The 20638-nt window shown below is 36.9% G+C and overlaps 1 protein-coding gene across 2 annotated transcripts in view; it reads right to left on the reverse strand.

The window, feature by feature from the left end:
• Positions 1 to 20638, reverse strand: part of DOCK1 (dedicator of cytokinesis 1) — a 538770-nt gene that overhangs the window by 72968 nt on the left and 445164 nt on the right. For both annotated transcript variants that reach the window (XM_034776839.1, XM_034776840.1), the window contains exons 37-39: positions 18759 to 18849; positions 12851 to 12970; positions 1786 to 1875 (exon numbers count right to left, since the gene is read on the reverse strand). In XM_034776839.1, coding sequence (XP_034632730.1) covers positions 1786 to 1875; positions 12851 to 12970; positions 18759 to 18849 — 301 coding nt within the window. The remainder of the gene's footprint in view (positions 1 to 1785; positions 1876 to 12850; positions 12971 to 18758; positions 18850 to 20638) is intronic.

Below are 20638 nucleotides of genomic sequence, written 5' to 3' on the forward strand. Positions count from 1 at the left end.
AATTGGAACACCGGAAAACAGTCTTCCAGTGATAGGGGACTGTATAGTTACCTGGCCCAAGGGTCAAGTCACAAAGACGGAGTGTCCCAAAGAGAGAGGGGCCACAGATCAAGCACCCAGCAGAATGGGGTGCCAGACAGGGCGAGAGCTAATTGTCAGACCTAGCCACAATAGGGACTCCTGCAGTGAGTGGAATCCCTTCACATTCACGTAGACAACTGCTGCTCAACTGTCAGACTAGACTAGAACTGGTTTCCTGCTAGGACCTGTTCCACACATCATAAATGTAAGTAGCAGTAGAAATGTCCTTCATATAGCTCTTAAGTCTAGAACTTTTCAATAGAGCTTTATCACTTTTATATGGCCATTTCCCTGGAGCCATCCTACCATCTCCACATGCATCTTCTAACCAGACAGACTCACAAGTGTAGTTAGAACAGTTAAATGGACATCAGACATGCAAGTTCTCTTAACCAGGGTTGAGTTGCGGGATCACCATATGAGAGAAAATCATCTGTGGAATGGTTACAAAAAGTTATATATGCAAGGGACTACATATCACTTGGGCCATGCTCTATTCTTTGCTGGATATGATGCACAGAAGGAACATCTGATGGATCTGAACCCAGAAGCAGGCCAAGGATATAATCTCAAGGCAAGCAACAAAGCCAAGAAACTGCTTTCCCCAGGAAGAGAATGTAACATCTGGACAGTCAGTCTCTTTATGGATATGAACTATTCCTGAGGTCTGCACATAAATGGATTCCCTGTTGGATGAGATTCCAAGAAGAAATCATCGACCTTTTGTTGGGATTCACAATGAGATCAAGAATTCAGAGTATGGCTACAGTCTGGAACACTTAATGGTATCTCCTGCAGTTATTGCCACAGACCAGCCAGTTTTCAGGAGAAGAAATTATTATTATTTAAAAATTACAAAGATTTTTTTAAAAATGGGATTGATGAGAAGCTGAATTAGAAAGTGCCCATTCACGATCCAGAATTTAGGTATTGCTGGTGCTAAGGAAAAATCAACATATACCTCTAGAACAATAGTGATTCACAACTTTTTGTAATGGATCAGTGCCTGCCTTCTCTTCCCCAGTATCTTTTCAAGTCATGCCTTAGTGTGCCCAGTAATAATTAAAATATCTAGCATTCCTTAGTCAATTTTGAAAGTAAAACAATACTTTAAGTGACTTTCTGAAGGCTAAATAGTAGGTCAGTGACAGAGATGAAAAAAAATTCAATTTCCTGGTTTCCAGTCCTATACTCTGTTCAGTACACCTCATTATTACTAACAAGCTACAAGCTCCACAGTTATTGGTAAAGTTATTATGCAGATGCCCTTTGAAATAACTGTATTTACATACAGTTTAAAAATTTTAAAATAATTCTATCAAAGTCTGAGCTCTCTCTATCTTTAATTGCTCCAGGAATGATAGGAAATTTTCATGTACACATCTTGCCAAGATACATCCATCTATTTTTTAAAAAAATCCCATATTTCCTTCTGACCACAAGCAAACTGTAAACAGATTATCTTCGTTCCAACATAAAAAAACAAACATTTTCCACTTAAGTCACTTCCAAAGATGGTCATTTAATTAATCTGCCAGCCAACATCTGCCCCAAGAGGGCAAGTAAATCATTCTTCCCACTGGGCTAGCATAACCAAGGTAAGAGGAGTTTTCAATATTATTTAAAAAACTTAAAAAGTGAAATTCCAGAGAAACTGTTTGATAATATCTATGTTAATTTAAACTGAATGGAAAAGAAACCTACCAGCAGTTCACTGAGTTGTTCATAATCAAACATTTCATTTTCATACTGTTCTGCCAGTTCTTTGCCCAAGGCAATGGCCTCTTCCCACATCTGTTTAAAAAAAATGCAACTGAATTATATACCTTAGACAAACAATGAAATTGGATTAAAATAAATTTAAACAAAACATAGCAAAATACATTCTGATATGCCTGCAAACAACTGAGCATAAAATGTGACAAAATAAATATTTGTGGCAGCTTCTTTCATGAGCCCATCTTTTTATTTACCGAAGATTAAATAAAAATAAACACTCTTCCTACCAGCCAGGCCAGGTATCCAATGTGTGACCAACTCTTACAGTCTACTTGGAAATCCTAAAACTCAGGGTTTCTGATAGATTCTGGTATAATCTACAAATCCATATTAGATAAAGCAGGCTACACTTGAGAGATACTTCTTTTGCTTTGTGTAAACATTCATTATATTTCTGTTGTCTCTTTTCTGTCTCCTTCAAGCATGAGATTCAAGAGCCACATGAATTGACACAAAATAATTTAACAATAACTAGCAATATCCTTCATCTACTCAGAATATAGAGAATCTTAAAGAGGAATAGCAAGAATGTTTTTAAATGTCTATTTTTACTAATGTACATGGAAAGAATCATGTTTAAATTCCCATACCAAGAAATCCAAGAATCAGGCCTTACAACCTGTCTTTACGGCTGAAACTTGGCTGGCATCTCACTTAATAAAATATGAGCATCAGAATGAGTAAGATACCAATTTGTTCCATATTACCCTTTATCTTAAATTTTAAATCATAGTTACATCTCTCGCCGAGCCATCTACTTTCCTTCTCGACACGTGCCACTCCCCTCCTTGCCATGCTGAAAGACACATGGCTACTGCTTCAAACAGCAGCAGCATAAAAATGGGGTAAAAGCGAAGGGGTAAGCACTTGCTTCCCTGTCACTGCCCAAAGACATCTGCCTTGCAGGGAAAGAATTTGAGATGCAGCAACACAAGCTTCCTGAGCTGGCTGCTGAGAAGGTGTAAGGGGAAAGAGCGCTCCTGGGGAGATCTGCATGCAGTGAAACCGATTCACAGATGTCTCCTACATGGACACTTGCTCACCTCGACCCTCAACTCTAATAGTGCTGACTGAATCTTGCCAGCCCTTCCCCTTTCTCGCAGCACCTTTCCGTGGAAGAGAGCTGTCTCTTTTCTTCCCCACGTGACAGCAGCCATGGAAAGGGCTGAGGGACAGAAGAAAAGCTGGTGACATTTATTCATCCAACAAGCTTCATCTACAGGAGAAGCAGGTGGTTCTGAGGGGAAGTGGGAGGTTTCAGTGGGCTGTGGATTTCATGGAACAAAGCCAATGGGCAGGTCTAACTGAACAGTTTCGCAAAACACATTTCAAAAGTGAGCCAAGCCACCCAAAAATCATGAGATTGGTTTAAAAGTGCTGAGATTTAAAAAAAATTATAAATGTTAAGTACATTTTGTTTGCCTTCTGGTTTGCCAGGGTACACTTAGGTCCCATTTTGAAGCTTTTCTCTACAACCATAATGGCTCAATATTAATGTTTTGTTTTTTTTCCAGCTAAAAACTGGAGGGGAGGGATAGCTCAGTGGTTTGCGCATTGGCCTGCTAAACCCAGGGTTGTGAGCTCAATCCTTGAGGGGGCCACTTGGGGATCTGGGGCAAAATCAGTACTTGGTCCTGCTAGTGAAGGCAGGGGGCTGGACTCGATGACCTTTCAAGGTCCCTTCCAGTTCTAGGAGATGGGATATCTCCATTAATTATAAATTATTATTATTATTATTATTATAAAAGCTGAGGTAGTCAGGTAATCACAGTATCCTGGGACCCGAGGCTTTAAGAACAGCACCAAAATGGCACAGGACTTACAATAAAATCACGAGAGTTGGCAAAACTGAGTTTTTCTACATATTATCCCAGAGGCTTTTTAGGCCAAAACGAGAGACCTGTGACCGATTGGTCTGAGCACCATGCTGGAAGCCTGTGGGCTCAGGCAGCCCATACAATTCTACCAGACAAAGTTATTTGACAAACACTCTCTACATGCATGTGTCCATCCAAATCCATTCCTTCTCTTCCCATAAATCAAATCTATTCCTTCTCACCTCCTGACATCCATCCATCCATCAATCCTTCCTTTTCTCTCCTCAACTTCCATTTTTGGTCTTCTCCCCTCCCCACAAAAAAAACATTCCTTTGCTCCCTACCCACCTCCTCTACAAAACAAACCCATCCTGTCTTCTCTTCACCATGCTCCTTTTTTGATGTGGGGCTTGGCAATTGGAGTAGGCAGGCTGGCTGCATGATAAACAAGACTGCTTCCAAGCTGGTATGGTGCTGAGCCAGGTAGCTGGAAGGCAAGTGGATGCCCCAGCCTGATAGGTCTCATCCTTGTACAAAGCCATGGAGTAAGTACCTCTCAACCCCCTGCTTGTCATCCACCCTACCACATTCCAGAACCCTGAAGAGAAGCCTGCACAGCTTAGTGGCTGCTGGAGCTTGGAACGGAGGGCAGCAGTCAACCGTCCATAGCCTGGAAGAAGAACCACTCTAGCAGCTGGGGGGAGGGGAGAGAGAGGAAAGGAAAGAGGGAGCCAGAAGCTGGAGAGATAAGTTGCTGTCCGTTGTGGGGAAAGAGATATAGTACTGGCTCTCTATGAGCTGAGGGGTGAAAACATTGTCTACAGCTCCAAAGGGAAGCCATTGCTGACTGGAGGAAAATAGGTTGGGGAGTAGTTGCAGGCGGAAAGGATACAGTGAACCTGGAGTCCCAGAGAGAAGCTGCTGTCAGAGTTGCAAAGGTGGAATGGATGAAATAACAACCCAGAATCCTCAAAAACTGCTGCTGGATGGTGGGAGGGAGAGTAGTCGTGAGGAGATCTGAAGCCCTGAAAAGCAATTGCTGCTGCTGGTTTGTGTGGGGTAGAAAACAAGGGGTCTAGAGCCCCAAAGACAGGCTGTGGACATCTAGGAAGGAGCAGGGCCCGAGTTGTGTTGGATTGTCCTGGAACGCCATTTTGGCACTTTTTTGGAGAGTTGACACTGTTTCGGGGAGCCAAAAGGCTGTTCTAGTACTTCTGGTTCTCTCACTTATAAGTGAGTTCCAGCATTTCTTTTTTCAGGACTCTAGCACTATTATGTGGAACAGAGACTGTGTCACCAATCTAATGTCTGCTGCCAGCTGCCTAGTCTGGGACTAATGGGAGCCAGGAATTCATGAGGTCTAAAATTTGGTACATTCAGTTCTCTTTGTAATTGTAGAAGAAATCACTTAACCCCTTTGCCAAAGTTTCTGCCTCTGCAAAATGGGGATCACAACATACTCACCTATTACACAAGGATGGAATGAATATTAGTTAATGTTTTTAAAGAGCTTTGAAGATGGAGAGTGCAATATAAATCCATGCTGTGCCCACACCTCGAATACTGTGTCCAGTTCCAGTCGCCCCATCTCAAAAAGAATACAGTGGAACTGGAAAAGGTTCAGACAAGGGTAAAAAAAATGATCGGGGGAATAGAATGGCTTCCATATGAGGAGAGACTAAAAGATAAGGGCTGTTCAGTTTAGAAAAGAGACAACTAAGGGGGCTATGACAGAGCTCTATAGAATCATAAATGGTATAGAAAAAGTGAATAGAGAAGTGTTATTTATACATCACACAATACGAAAACCAAGGGTCACCCAATGAAATTAATAGGTAGCAGATTTAATACAAACAAGAGGAAATACTTTTTTACACAATGTACAATTCCCATGGCAATGAGTTCCACAGATTATGTTGTGATGGCCAAAAGTATAACTGGGTTAAAAAATGCTGGACAAGTTCATAGATCCATCAATGACTAGGATGTAACTCCATGCTTGGGGTGACTCGAAACCTCTGACTACCAGAAGATATGGCTACAATAATTGAGGAACAATTAGAAAAAATCTAATATAGTCTTGCACTTTTTATGTTTTAGACTAAGTTTCTTCTGACTCATAGCAACAATATCCTGCAAATGTATACAAACCAAAACTAATATTTATTGTAATGTGGTAAGTCAGCAAGTGTAGAATTCTTTTTAAAGCATTGAACTTTTCTTAATGTTTAATACTTCTTTACAGCTTCAGTCATCCATAACATCTTTTGAACAAGTCTGTTTCACAGAAAATACCCTTACTTTAATTTTCATCATGTGTTTTTTTGTTTGGTTGCTCTAGACTTAACTAGTCAGTCTCCAAAACTGGAGTATCACTAGCTTCTGCTTTTGTGAAAATATTTTAGTGACAGATCTAAAGTGACAGATGATCTGTATCAAATAGTTTTCAAAAAACTTCAGGTTTAAAATAAATGTAATTCTAAATAATTTTGGAATCACACCAATACTATAAAGAAGCACATTCAGTCCTTTTATTGAACTCTGCATCAGAACAATAATTCTAGCAGCATATTCCCAATCTACCTTCAGTAACTAGAAGTGTTGCTTCAATATAAATGCATGGTGTCATTTAATATAAACTCATTGGGCCAGATCCACAGCTGGTGTAAACTGGCATAGCTCCTTTGACTGTGGTACTACTACTGACAGTTCCTGGGATAAAACTCTCTAGGATTGGAAACAAGTCATTCTCCGAGAGGCTCTTTGCCTGGAGAATTTTCTCTTTCTCTGGCAGCTCACCAGAGCTAGAGTCTGGTGGCCTTTTGGGCACAGAGATAGGCCTATTTAATTAACCAGGCTTTTGGAAAAATAATTACATAGCAATTATGAAGTGATCACTGACAGATGGATGTCCCTATTAAAACCAGACAGTAGCAGTATATTTGATGTTAGAGAATACTCTTAATTATAAATGCTTGATCTTAAAGATTTGATGAACTTAGATGCGACTACAATGGGCAACTTATACAAAATAAATACAAATATGTAAAATCGCAGTTGGGGCCCGTAGAAGCAACTGTAATACAAATCATATTAATAATAGTTTTATTAATAATAAATTATTGTTACAGCATGGAGAGCTTAAACATGAATCCCAAAATTCAATATGATATAGACTATAACAGAGACTCTCCTTTATATCAGCAGTCAAACAACCTCAGCCTTCTTCCATTCTGTTGAAGAAACAATTCACTTAACTACAATTGTACCTGAATGGGGGGAAAAAATCTCAGACACAACTTCATTTTCTGATTTGAAATACTAAAACTACTTTAATAGCATCCTTAACTCCCCCTTCTTTCCGCCCACACTGGAGAGGTGTTAATGGGCCACTTCACCTTGAATGCTCTCTTAAAATATGTTAACTACTTATACTAAACAATTTGTTCCACCTTGTAAATTTCCCAGACCTGAACAAGAGCTTTGTATAAGTTTGAAAGCTTGTCTCTAAATCTAACAGAAGTTGGTCCAATAAAAGATATTACTTCACCCACCTTGTCTCTCTAATCATTTTTTGTAATACTAAAAATAAGTTTTGCTTAGTTTTCTTGTAAAACTGTAACTGTGGGACAAAATTCTTTTAACTTCCTTCCTGTGTCTACTTTCTGTGGAAGTAATCTGACCAAAGGGAAGGACTTGCTGCTGGTGGTCATTGAGAACTTCCTATAAATACCACTATACCCCTACATGCTCAACTTTGACTCGATGAGGAAATCATATCACAATTGTCATATAGTGAGGGAGTACGAAGAGGTTTATACTTTCCAATCTGTGTGTTGCTGAGTGCCCTCAATTCCAGTTGCCCACAGTCAGTTAACCATTTGCCTATTCCCCTCCTTTACTTTCTCAACAAGAATTGGGAGAGCTACCATCATGGCAGGGAGAAGAAAATTTAAGCATAAAACTAATCCTTACAATTTTTCTAACATTGTGAGGGTTTTAGATATCCATCTTCAAGTAAAGTGTGCACCTAAAATCCACTGCAAACTCTCAGAAAAATTCCCTTGTGTATACTACAGCTAATGTATATTGGATGATGGCAGTATGTCTGTGACAAAGGATTCTGTTAGCTGAAATCTATAAATGTTCTTGAAGGTCAGTAATACCCAATCTGCTTCCTCACAGACTTCTTGCTTTGGAACTTTTCCCAGCTTTGCCTAGGACATGTTAAGTCTTTTAGAGAAATGAGCTGTAATGGGAAAGGGAGCTAGTATATAGTACTTGTTTGATGCATGATTCCTTAATGCAAGAAACAATTGATCTGGATAGCGTACAAGTGAGAATGAGTTCTGATTTTATAGGGAAAACGCCTCTCTTCTGTTGAAAGAATGAGGGAAAAAAGTGTCCTCCTGAATTCAGTTGTGTGGCATATACAGGACTCTGACTGCATCCTTTTATGGGAAAGCCTTTGAGAATCTGAAAGGATATTCTTTTTATCGAATAGCCTATAATTAAATTAATTTTAAAGTTCACATGAAATAGTCACAGCCTGAAAAGAGCTATGGGGTCTAGCATTCATATGCTTTAAAAAGGTTCCTTAGCAATAGAAATGGATATCAGTTATGATATTATTTAACTTCTGGCTGAGTTAACGATAAGTAAAAATATAATGTTCCAAGATAGGAATATTAGTTCACAATACTGCTAAATCTTAGGAGAGTCCTAACGACTGTACCTAAGTTCCAGAAGCTATTATAAAACTACTAAAAAAAGCTTACATATGTAATGAAATGATAAAAATACATTCTTTGTCAGCTCTTAACACTGGATTTAACATGTGTCATAAACACTGATGGGAAGGTGTCTAGAAACCCTCTAATAATAATACCTGACTAGATTCATTTCAGAAGAGTTCCAGAAGATGGTCTGACTCCATAGTCATCCTCCTCAATCTGTCAAAATAGTCAATCACCCATTCTCCTCCTCTGCAGATTTCTCTCCCTGGGCGTTAGTGATTCTGATGCCCTCTTTCTTCTTCTACCTCTCTACCCAGCATTTCCTCTTCATCTTCTCTTTAGTTATCCGTTGGTGTGCACCTGGGTTCTGTCCTTAATCCCATCCTCTTCTACCCTCTCCTAACGAAAATTCATCTGCTCATGCTGTATCAATCTTTGTAAAACTGCAATTTAGCAAATTATGTAAAGGACAATTTATCATATTATTGTAAAGAAACATTAAATACATGCTACTTCAGTACACAGGAATCTGCTTTATTCAGTGATTTTTTTTTAAACAGTGATTCTGTTTTACTAAAGCAGAAAGTTAATATAGCTCTCGTATAAATGGTTATCTTGAACATTACATATCTCTATCTGTCTACCCAAACTATCTTTGTGCAGTTTTGGATTGCTGACTGTCCTTCTGATGTCTCCTCCCAGATTATCCTTCAACTATGACAACCTCAAAAGCGTGAAAACTGAACTTCTCAACTTTCCTTCAAAAGCTTTCTGCTCTCTTTTCCTTCTCCATAACCTTAGACTATTCCAGGTTCTTTCTAAATACTGTTGTTTCCTCCTCTTCATCACCTCTAAAGTCCTCCTGTCTTGCAACTTCCTCCTGTCTGGTCTCCATGCATCTCATTTCATTCCACCCCCTCAGTTTCATCAAAAAGCTACTCCTAAAATTAATCTCCTCTTCCTGCTGCTTTGACCATTTAAATCTCCTATTTGAATTTGTTCAGTGGTTTACTCTTATCTTTTGCATCACGTTCAATTCTTTGTAACAGATCACATTATTAAACCCGTCCCTAATGTATATAGTTCTTCTCACTTCTTCTTGCTGCCCTCCCCACATGCCTTTGTTGACACAAACCTGCCTACTGAGAACCCTTGGAACAGGGTGGCAGAATTCTCTGTTGCCCACCTTGGGAGCAGTCATTGCAACCTGGCAGGGAGCTGAAGGTTAATTACTGCTGACTGGAGCAGATGTAGCCCATTAGATAATACACTATATGTAAGTAATAGCCCTTTGAAATCAGAATATAGAGCCTGAGACAGACAGGTAATAAGGGAAGTAATCTAGTCTTGAAGAAATGAAAAATAATGGGGATGAGGCAGTGAAAGGAGGACGTATCCATCTAGTTATCGTTCACAGTAAGCACATCTTTCCCTATTGCTTATGGTATGAAGAATATAAAATGTTTAGTTGTATCCCTCATTTTCTTGAATATATTGTCATGGGCTAAAATTCATACAAGGCCTAGGCACCACTTAATTCCTATTTAAAACCTTAAGTGTGACTTAAGCAGTGTACCCACCTTGCACTGGCCCTCAGTATAAATTTCACAGAGAAAGGCTATCACGTGAACTGCAACAGACATCTGAGCTTTTTACCATCACAAGATATTTAGTGTAAAATACCACTTATACTTTAATTACTGTGAATCCAGCAGAAGCATAATTCTTATCAAATCAATCAGCAATGTGAATTTATTTATTTATTGCTCGCTTCTGAGGCCAACATTTTTAATTTATAAAATAGTTGTGAAAAATGTTTATTGGTTTGTATATCCATAATATCCAGCTCTAACCTTAAAACATGTTCAAGAAGTTGTACATTTTACTAAAAAGGAATAGGAACAGGCATTCCACAGCTTCTGTTGAAAATGGTTGCAGAGACCACATAAATTGGGTTATAAAATATATATTATTTTTACTAGTGCCTCTAGCCTATTTCTTGGCTTCAGTGGTTCTTTAACATTGACTAACATCAACTTCTCCACATGGACTACATTTTTCTTTTATTACTGCCATTCTATTTTCTACTCTCATCATGCTACAGAGCAGCCTACATTTTCAGGAAAGTCCTTGGATTAAGGGCTTTATGGAAAATTACAAGACCTTAGCCAAACATTGTAATTCCAGACAATTCAGGGCAGATTCAGTGGATAGGGTAGACTGACATGATAAAACTGAACACAAGGCCATTTAGGGGGAAAACCAAAATATGAGAGCAAAAAGTACAAAACAGGTGAAGGATAATTATCTAGGAGAGGAAGAAAAAGATATGAAGGCTTGTAGGAAACCTGGAGGAAATTGCATTTTACTTTGGAAAGGATAGAGATTAGAAGAGTAATGGGAAGGTTAAGAAAAAACAGCTTAGAAAGAAGAGACAGGGAGCAAAATACTATAATTATTTAGGAAAAATGGTAAGCATGCTAAAGAATAAAGGAGAACATCAACCAGTCAGAAAAAAGAAAATGTTTGCAAGATAGAAGGTCAAATACAAGAAAAAGGCAAATGTATTGGGGAATTTAAAAACTAAATTCCAAAATGTTAATCTTGTCTCAACCTACAAAAACAAAGACATGCAAAGTTAAAGCTGACATTCTGTTTTAGCCTGCTACACTATGCCTAAGTACTATAGCCAATATGGTATTTAGTGCAGCCCTCCAGTATATTAAGAGAATTTTTAATTCTGAATTTCTCTGGACTTGGATCCTAACTCTGAAGGTCTAATAGCAGTACTTTCTCCACTGAGGGGTAGCTTGTCTTTGGAATTTGCCTTACACATTAGTCCAAGATTGCATGAGTTTATTAACCTCAGGGCACACTGATATTCTTCAATTATCCAAAAATAAGTGAAAGAGGCAAAAGATAGACTGTTCAGCGGTTCTTAAACAAGCGGACATTTACTTCCCTCTCTCACTTCTGAACTATACAACTGACAGTACAGTATGTTCAAATTATGTGGGGTTATTCAATCCAACAGTGTTCTCTCAAGCTTTTGATGCCTAACTGTGTAATGCTGCACAGGATGAACGTTTGTAAACAGCAGGTATTTTTGCCTGCTGTTCATAAACAGCTCATTAGTTCTAAAAGTAGCAGAAATGGGTAAGTGCGACTTTAAAGTAGCTTGGCTGTTTCACATGCAGCTGAGGAGAAAGGACATTATTGGTTTAATTTAAAGTTAAAATCCAGTGGCCTGATTTTCAGAAGTTCGGCTCCCATTGAGTCTGGGGGAATTGCAGGTGTTCAGTTACTGAGGAAATTAGGCCACTGAAAACAAAAACGTGTAATTTATTTAGGAACAAGGGTGAAATTATAACATGCAATAAAAAACAAACCCTTTCTACCAGCCGCCCCAAAAAATGTACACTGCAAAGAAAATTAAAATATATTTTTGGTCATGATTTGTATTAAGGTTCAATTTATTAATGGTTGATAGAGGGTTAATAAGAGGTTACAAGAATGTTATATACATGACTAGCATACCTTAGAAGCACACCTGGAGGCTTATATAACAATCTAGAAGATTAATCTTTTATTAAAATATATATTGTCATTTATTAACTATTTATAAAGGTAATATAAAATGACCATATTTGGCTTTTTCAGTGCATAGACTATAATGGAGTTTCATCCAAACCAATACGAAGCCATTAAAAATTTGCTTGCATAGTGCTGAGCTGGCAGAACAACAATTCATTCTTGTAAAAATGAACTGTACAATAAACGGTGACAACATAGACATGTGTACCTGGAACATTCTGATGATGAGTCTGCCATTTTGTGCAAGAAAGGCCCAATGAATGGTGTGCCACCAATTGTCTCCCCCCTCTTCTCCGCCCCCGCCCCAATTTAGACAAACTGACAGACACACACACAAAAAAATGAGCCAATGTCAAACCCATATTCATCCAGAGTAAAGTAGCAATTCCAATGAAATATTTCCTTCTGACCTCTCCCCTCCCTACCTCTTTAAGATATCAACCTGAGATTCATCCATCCTTCTAGATAATTAATTTGATTGTTACAAAGGGGGAAAAAACAAAGATAGCTAACAGACTGCATTAGCGACAATTGCCAATGAACCCTCTCAAAATAAGATGCTTCACTCCTCCCCATCCCCAGCATGTACACAATTATTTACTCTTTTCCTATTTACACTTAACACAGCATTTATAAAAGTACCATTGATTTTTTTAAAGTATTATTATCTGTAAGTGGTAGCTGGCAGATTGTTTACATAAAACATTCCAAATTACAATTTATAACAAGTTTAAAGCTCCTTGAAGGTCACTTGATGCAAGTTTACTACTTGGCATTCATTTGGCGAGAGAGAGAGAGTGTAAAAGAGAAAAGCAGTGCAACATGCTTTTTTTTTTTTTTTACCTTGCCCTTGTCAAAGTAATGGATAATTTCTTGATAAAGCTGATCTTTAAGTTGTCCTTGAGTAGTTGCCTGGTATCCATCTCGCTGAGTAAGATGTGCTGCACATGCTTCTTCTGACCACTAAACCAGATATGAAGAGTGAAAAAAATGAAGGCAATAAAAGGTGATGTAACATATCAATGACATTGGGCTAATGCAAACGTTCAATCTTGGTTTATTTTTAAAAGTGTCATCAGGGCTGGCCCGATATTTAAAAGATTTTACAGCACCTATGATGCCGTATTTTGATTTCCAGGGCAGTGGAGTTACTTACCTGAACTATAGTAAATATAGGATGGTTTATATATCTCAGCATCAGCTAAGGGACAGGTCTTTGAGGTGGTTTCCTTTTCTCCTTGATAGAAGGGATTAGAGTGACCTGGCACATTTGATCAACACAGTTGGCTGGATAAATAACCATTATTAGTAGGTTTACACTGAGAGAAAGCCTACAAAACTGGGTTATGTCAATATGAGTGGACAGAACTGTATACATAGAAGGTAAAGAGCTAAAATTCTTGGAGAAAAATGACTGGAGAAAAAGGAAAAATAGCAAACAAAAATATAAAGGCTGCCTGAAATTGGTGTGCATGTGGGGGAAGGGGGAGGAGGGATCTTGCTCTTTGTAACTTTCTAAACAATTTGACTCCATGACTATCTTCATTAAGGTTGAGAGGGTCTTTTCCCCCAATTGCTGGCTCAATGAACAACAGACTGTCTCACACTTTGATCCTACCATACCGAGGCATGATACTTACCATAGAACAAAAAAAACAGTGCCAACTACCAGAGATGCAATGATAAGCCTGCACGGCCCACAACCTGAAATGTCCTGTTACAAACACTGTCTTTAAAAATACGTAATTTATATACAGATGTGTTTTCAATAAGAACATTACGGGTATAGTGTTTTATCTAAAATATCCATCTGGGAGGTGGTAAGGGGGAGGGATAAGGTGAAACTTCAAGTAGATTAGAAAAATAAAATTCAAAGAACTGCTCATTTTTTCCTACGGAATGTAAAATTATTGTTTTCTTGTCCCCCAAAGTAAAAGGTACAACTTTGGGATGAAAAGGAGTCCCTGCAAGGGCAGCAATTCATAGATTCATTCACAGAATTTAAAGTCAGAAGGGATTATTAGGTGATCTAGTCAGACCGCCTGCATATTACGAAATGTCACCCAGTTACTCCTGCACTGAGCTCAATAACTTGTGTTTGACTAAAGCATATGTTCCAGAAAGACATCCAGTCTTGATTGGAAAGAATCAACAGACAGAGAATCCATGACTTCCTTGGTAATCTGTTCCAGTGGTTCATCACCCTCACTGTTAAAACTGTGTGCTTTATTTCTAATATGAATTTGTCTGGATTCAGCTTCCAGCTTCCATTGGTTCTTGTTATGCCTTCCTCCACTAGATTAAAGAACCCTTTGACACCCAATATTTTCTCCCCCTGAAGGTACTTATGTACTGTAATCAAGTCACCTCTCAATCTTCTTTTTGATAAACAAACAGATTTAGCTATTTAAGTGTGTCACTGCTCCTAGATTTATAACTTTGATTAGATCACCAAGCAATTAGATTTGATTAACAACCGATTAGATTAGATTACCAAGCGATCCAGACCACTCAGTATGACAATCTATTTGTCTGGGCTAGAACAATTTTAGTATATACTCTATAGAATGAGTTTAATCAGAAACAAGTTGCATCTGGAAGGAAGAATAAATGTGCTTCCAAAGACCCAGTGATAATTTCAATTTTCAAGTCTCCACTGCTCAGCTTCAAGTCACATTTCTATAAGTAGCCACTTTTTTGTATGCAAAAGCCATATTGCTAAACTACACAAATTCCAAAGGAGTCTAAAATGCAATTACATTTTTCCATACACAAAGAGCTACTGTGTACTATTAGTTTGAACAACTTAATTTAGACCAAATGAAAATAACAAGAAAAAACATTTCCATGAGACAGAAAGTCTCCATGAGTGAGTGTGTGTGTGTGTGTCCGTCCAGCCGGCCTATATATGGTGTGGAGTAATTCTAAGAACTAAATAGCTGCAGATTTAAAAGTGGGATTTTCAAAAGCATTCAGGGTTGACCTAAATCTCATCCCATTAAAACCGATTTGTGTTTTACCATTGACTTCAATCTGACGACATTTATTCTAGTGCTGAGTGCCATTGAAAATCCCATCCTCAAGGTCCAGTGGAAAAAAACCTAAAGCTTTGAAGTTTAAAGTTACAAGCTCCACAGTAATGAAGAGACACTACATGAACTGAAAAAGAAGTAAATAAACTTTAGAAATTTTGACATAATCTAACCATTCACTGAAGGATTTAGAAGAAAACATTTCTCAGGGGCAGGTCATCCCATAATGCCTACTGAAGGGTTTCTTTCACCTTCTTCTGAAGTATATGGTCTTGACTACTATTAGAGACAAGCTATCAAACTAAATGGACCACTGGTCTCATCAAGTACTTTCCTATGGAAAGTAAAATAGACTGTATACGCTTTAGGATGTGAAAATCACAACAGATCTGACTTATTTGTAAGCCAAAGCAAATGCTACTTTTATTTTTGCTATTTTCTATTGTCTTACATTGCAGAAGTAGAAAACTGATTATATGATGGATATTTCATTTCAATTAATTAACAGTAGTAAATTAAAATACTCATCTGGTATCTGAAAATATTTTATAAGGGAGAATAAAAATATATTCCAAAGTATAGTTAATTGAAATAGTTTAAACTCTAAATTGAGGACACATAAAAACATATTGATTAAAAAATTGCAAAATCTAATGAGTAAAAGACAGAGTGAAATTATCTTGCACTCTGAACTCCATCATCTTCCTGGAAGATGCAGCACCTCAGTAGAGGGAAATGTTTTATCTGGTCTATCAGACTTGGTTGTGGAACATATGATCAAGCAAGTTATGACAATCTAGACATCATTTAATAACCCCAGTAAGAAAATATTATCCAGACTGTCAATCCCATTTAATTTCCCTAATGGGAATAACAGAGATCCTTGTGTCCACAAAATCAGCTAGTTATTCATTCAAATTTGTAATCAAAACCCCCTGGAAAATTCAGTGTGACTGAAGGTGTCAGAGCCATCTTCTCAAATCTTTATCTTCATAAGTTATGTCTCTGTATAGTATATTTCATTATGAAAGCAATAACTTATAAACGCACTTTAGCAATAGCTTTATCCTTTAAGTGCCAGCTGAATATCATTGACATTTTCATTTTTATATAATCACCAATCAAGTTTAAAATAAAGTGGAGTATATACCGTTGAAAATGTCTTCACACAATTCCATAAAAGTGTTCTGAACCACATTCAACCTTACAACTACAATTTTGGCACAATGTATTCACAATCCTGAGAGAAAAGTAAGAAGGCGCCCAGGATAGCCTTTAAAAATGTTTCAGTCAACATTTTCAATTGTGTCTTTCTAAATGCAAGTTTATTTATTCTTTATTCCAAACATTTTTCTCTGTGTTCCCCAGATTAAAACTACTAAAACTACTTTGCTGCAAATTATTCGCTAAAAATCCTTATGAAATTAGTTGCTGTTTGAAGGGCCGACTTCCTTCTTATGAAGGACAACTGTATCTTTCATATATCCGATAACTGGTAGGTTTTTGTCCTTTGGCAAATAGCTGTTGACGTGGGGTTTTTTGTAGTGCTTTCCACTACAGGATACTGCACTACAAAATCATAAAAGCTTTTAATTTATACGTCTGTTAAAGCTCTAGGTACAAATACTGAGCTACATATTGTTTATATCTCTATGCATACACATATATACATATTTACATAAATGCACACTTTCTAAATTGATGAATTATTTTGAATTATTGCTATCACAACAATGAAATATTATAGTGACAAATTACAAGAATTAAACTACTTTGTACTCACAGTTGTATGCTTGAGAGTGCAAATTTGGGTTTTACAAATGAAGTGCAAAGACAAATTTTGCATGCAAAACTTAAGCATTAACCTTGCAAAATGTGCATTAACCTTTTGTTACTTTGCCTATCAGTCAATTCTTTGTGGAATTCAGGGTTATCATTCTAGTTCTCACAGGGAAGTTCCCATGACTATTTTGATTCCCACTTTTGGAAGCTGTGATTTCACTATACATACCTATTTTACCATAAACACTGTTTTCCATCAGTTACCTATACAGAAGCCTCATTCTAAAAAAATATCTTCAGGGCTGGACAAAGTATTTTGCATGGAAACTTTTTTCATTGTAGAAAAATGACCTTTGTTCAAAACTGAAACTTTTCATGAAAAACGGTCAAAATTATTGACATTTTCAATTTTTTGCAAAAATGTTCATAATATTTTTATAGTTTTCACCAAATTTTTATTGAAATGTTTATCAAAATTGTTACGGAAAAAATTAATTTACCAATAACTGTCTTTTCTTAGAGTTTTCAATAAACAAAGTATTATTAAAATGAATGCAGTACAAGTTTTCATAAAAATATAATGGAAGATTTCATAGAAAATGGGTAATTTCAAACTCTGCTAAACAGAAATAACAAACAATTTCAAAAATTTTCACCAAATAATTTCCCTATTTTTACATGTTTTAATTATCATAATAAAATTAAAGTTTATAGAAGGACATGCTTTCTGGTATATGTGCTGCATGAACATCAGCTCACTTATGCAGCTCTCACACACTGAAGACCAAATTCTTCTCTCAATAAGCATATGAAATTCGCATTAAAGTCTATGGGAAGAATGATCAAAAGAGTGAAAATCTTGACACACTGAAGTTTATGCACTATCCAAACTCAACCCCCAAATTTAATTCTTTCTTCTACTTTTCCATGTCTCATTCTTTGAGCTCCCTTCCAGTGACACAGGATCTAACCCTGCAAAGACTTATGCCAATGCTCAATTTTATGATGTGTGGGTAGCCCCATTGACTCCATATGCACGAAGTTAAGTACAGATGTAAGTTTTTGCACAATCAGGGCCATAAAGAGAAAAACAAAGATTTTAAAAAATCTGACTATTTCCAGTGTGAAGTTTAGATTTCTACTTCACCCCCTCTCTCTTTTAAAGCTAAAAATAAAAACTCATTGTCACTCATTAACATGGGTGGAGTAATAAAGTAAAAATGTGATTTCAAAATGGCATGCATACTGTTGAAGTGCAACTGGAATCTTCCTAGATGACAATTCAGGGAATAAAAGAAACTGTTAATATATGCAGCAATATTTATGATGTAATGATGTAATTAAGCCACTAGTTTTAGATAACAATATGTATAAAGTGAAGCTTTTAAGTGACATTACATTATGGCTGTAATCAAAGCTATAAAAAGGTAGGTATTATTACCTGGTAATATTAAAATTCTGTATGTTTTATTAAGATGTAATATAATTAATTTAATTTATACTACTAGTCTATTTATTGACCTATTTCAGACATTCCTTAAAGTACAGTGGTATCATTATATGAATTTAGATGCATTCAGTACATGATACCATTGAATTATGCTATTTACTCTTGATTTTATTGCACTTTTACTGCTGATATTTTAGATGATCCTCATCAGTAAGTCATATTGCTCTTCTATGAGACTGAGAGAACATGGATTCAATTTTCGTTCTCTAGGCTAAGTACTACAGTTACAATAATATCTAATTATGGAACATATAGTAAATCACAATACAACTTTGAGTTACTTCTTTTTTTATTTTGAATAAGTCAATAATCATAATTTGTAAATGTGGATGTCCTAAAGCTCATATGAAAAAATAAACACAAAGCTACATAGTAATCTGCCAACAGGAAAATCTTCAAAATGCTTAATATATTTCAAGTACTCTACCTTAAGAAGCTTTGCATGCAGAAGTAATGTGTAGGCAGCTTCAGTGTAGTTATCACACTCTTTGTGCAGGTCACATAGCTTGTACAAATATCTACGGTAATAAAAGAGAGTCAGTTCTTAAAATGTCACAAAATAATTTGTGTTGAAGACTACAACAGATAAATTCTATGTTCAAACAGTAAAACATATCCGGTATTTTTTAAAGCTCATATTTCTCTACTTCAGACAAATTTTTAGAATAAAGCATGCCAAGAAAATCCACAGCAACATCAACAAAATATACTGGTATGTTTTCGAATAGCTATAAAACTGTAACTTGTTCTGATGTCCTGTTTTTTGGAGATGAGTGGAAAAAAAAAAGACAAGTAAAGAGTTTGATATAAAAGTGTAATTCTCTTTAAAGAGCAACACTAGCAACTTGCAGTCCTCACTTCATTTTCCCAAACCATTCCCGTCAGATAAAAAATTCAGACAGAATGATAGGAAAATAAATATAAAATACTAATTATATGAGAAAGAACAATAACTTGCATTTCCATAATGCCTTTCTTCCAAAGAGCTGAAAATGCCTTGCGAATATTAATGAATTTAACCTCACATCACACTTGTGTGGTAGGTGGTATTATCCTAATCTTATAGATGGGGAAATAGACACAGGAGAACAAAGCAATGGGCCCAGAATCATACATGATGTCTGCGGCAGAGCCAGCAAAGAACCAAGGTATTCTGACTTCTAGAACCTCAAGACCAGCCTACATCCTGATAAGAATTCTGTTTTGTTTTTTGTAGCAATTAACAAAAAAATAGATTAATTGTGTACTTTAAAAATCAATTTAAATACAAGCTTCAGTGCCCATATTAAACTGAACCAACAGTTTCTGTTTACAGAAATAGGATTTGATTCCCATTGACTTCAATGGCTTCTCGATTGGCCTCATACAGATGTTGTATCAGACATATGCATGAATAATGCTCTTGAATGCACTTTCATAGTCAGCAATCTATCCTTCTGTTGCAAGGCACAAATTTAGTGCTTTAAGAAAAAAAGGCAGGTACATGACGAGAATTATGTTACTCTTTCTCCCAAGATGAGAATAAGTGGCTAAGAATGAATGCATAAAGGATATGCAAATACCCATAACACAACAACGAGAGAATCTGTTTCTTCATTTTATCAACAGTACAGCAGATGGAGTATCTTAAATTGATGTAAAAACATGGGAGTAGCAACAAAGTTCACTAGAAAACTGCAATCAGAAGCTATCTTGCAATGTTACCATTTTTAAAGTTACATAATAAAGGAAAATGTTATATGGACTCCTGAAAGCTTTAAGCTTAAAATAAACATTTGACATATATTCATTAACGGTCTTTATTCCAGCAGATTTTGTAAATTGGCAGAAAATAAAATTCAATCAGTTCCTTGCTTTTCTTTTGCCTTAATTTTCTTCTGTAGGCAGGGCTGGCTCCAGCATTCCTGCCGCCCCAAGCAAAAAAAAAAAAGCCGCAATCGGCGGCGGCAATTCAGCAGCAGGTCCTTCGCTCCTAGAGGGAGTGAGGGACCTGCCGCCCCTGAATTGCCGCAGGTGCCGCCCCTCTCCCTTGGCCGCCCCAAGCACCTGCTTGTTAAGCTGGTGCCTGGAGCCGGCCCTGTCTGTAGGTCATAATACCTTTATGTATTTAAATAGTTATAATAATGAAAGTGAAGGTGATGCAGTAGGGTTAAAAAAATTTATGAGCCTAATTACTGATGCTTATTATTCTCTGTAAACTCAATCTGCTTACGCCTTGGTACAGGTATGTGCCTCTCATTACTGCCATTTCCCCCCCTCCAAATCAGTAGCTTAGTAGACAATTCATTTTCTCCAATTACAGTAAAG

The sequence above is a fragment of the Trachemys scripta genome, chromosome 7, assembly GCF_013100865.1.
Source record: "Trachemys scripta elegans isolate TJP31775 chromosome 7, CAS_Tse_1.0, whole genome shotgun sequence".
NCBI lineage: Eukaryota > Metazoa > Chordata > Testudines > Emydidae > Trachemys > Trachemys scripta.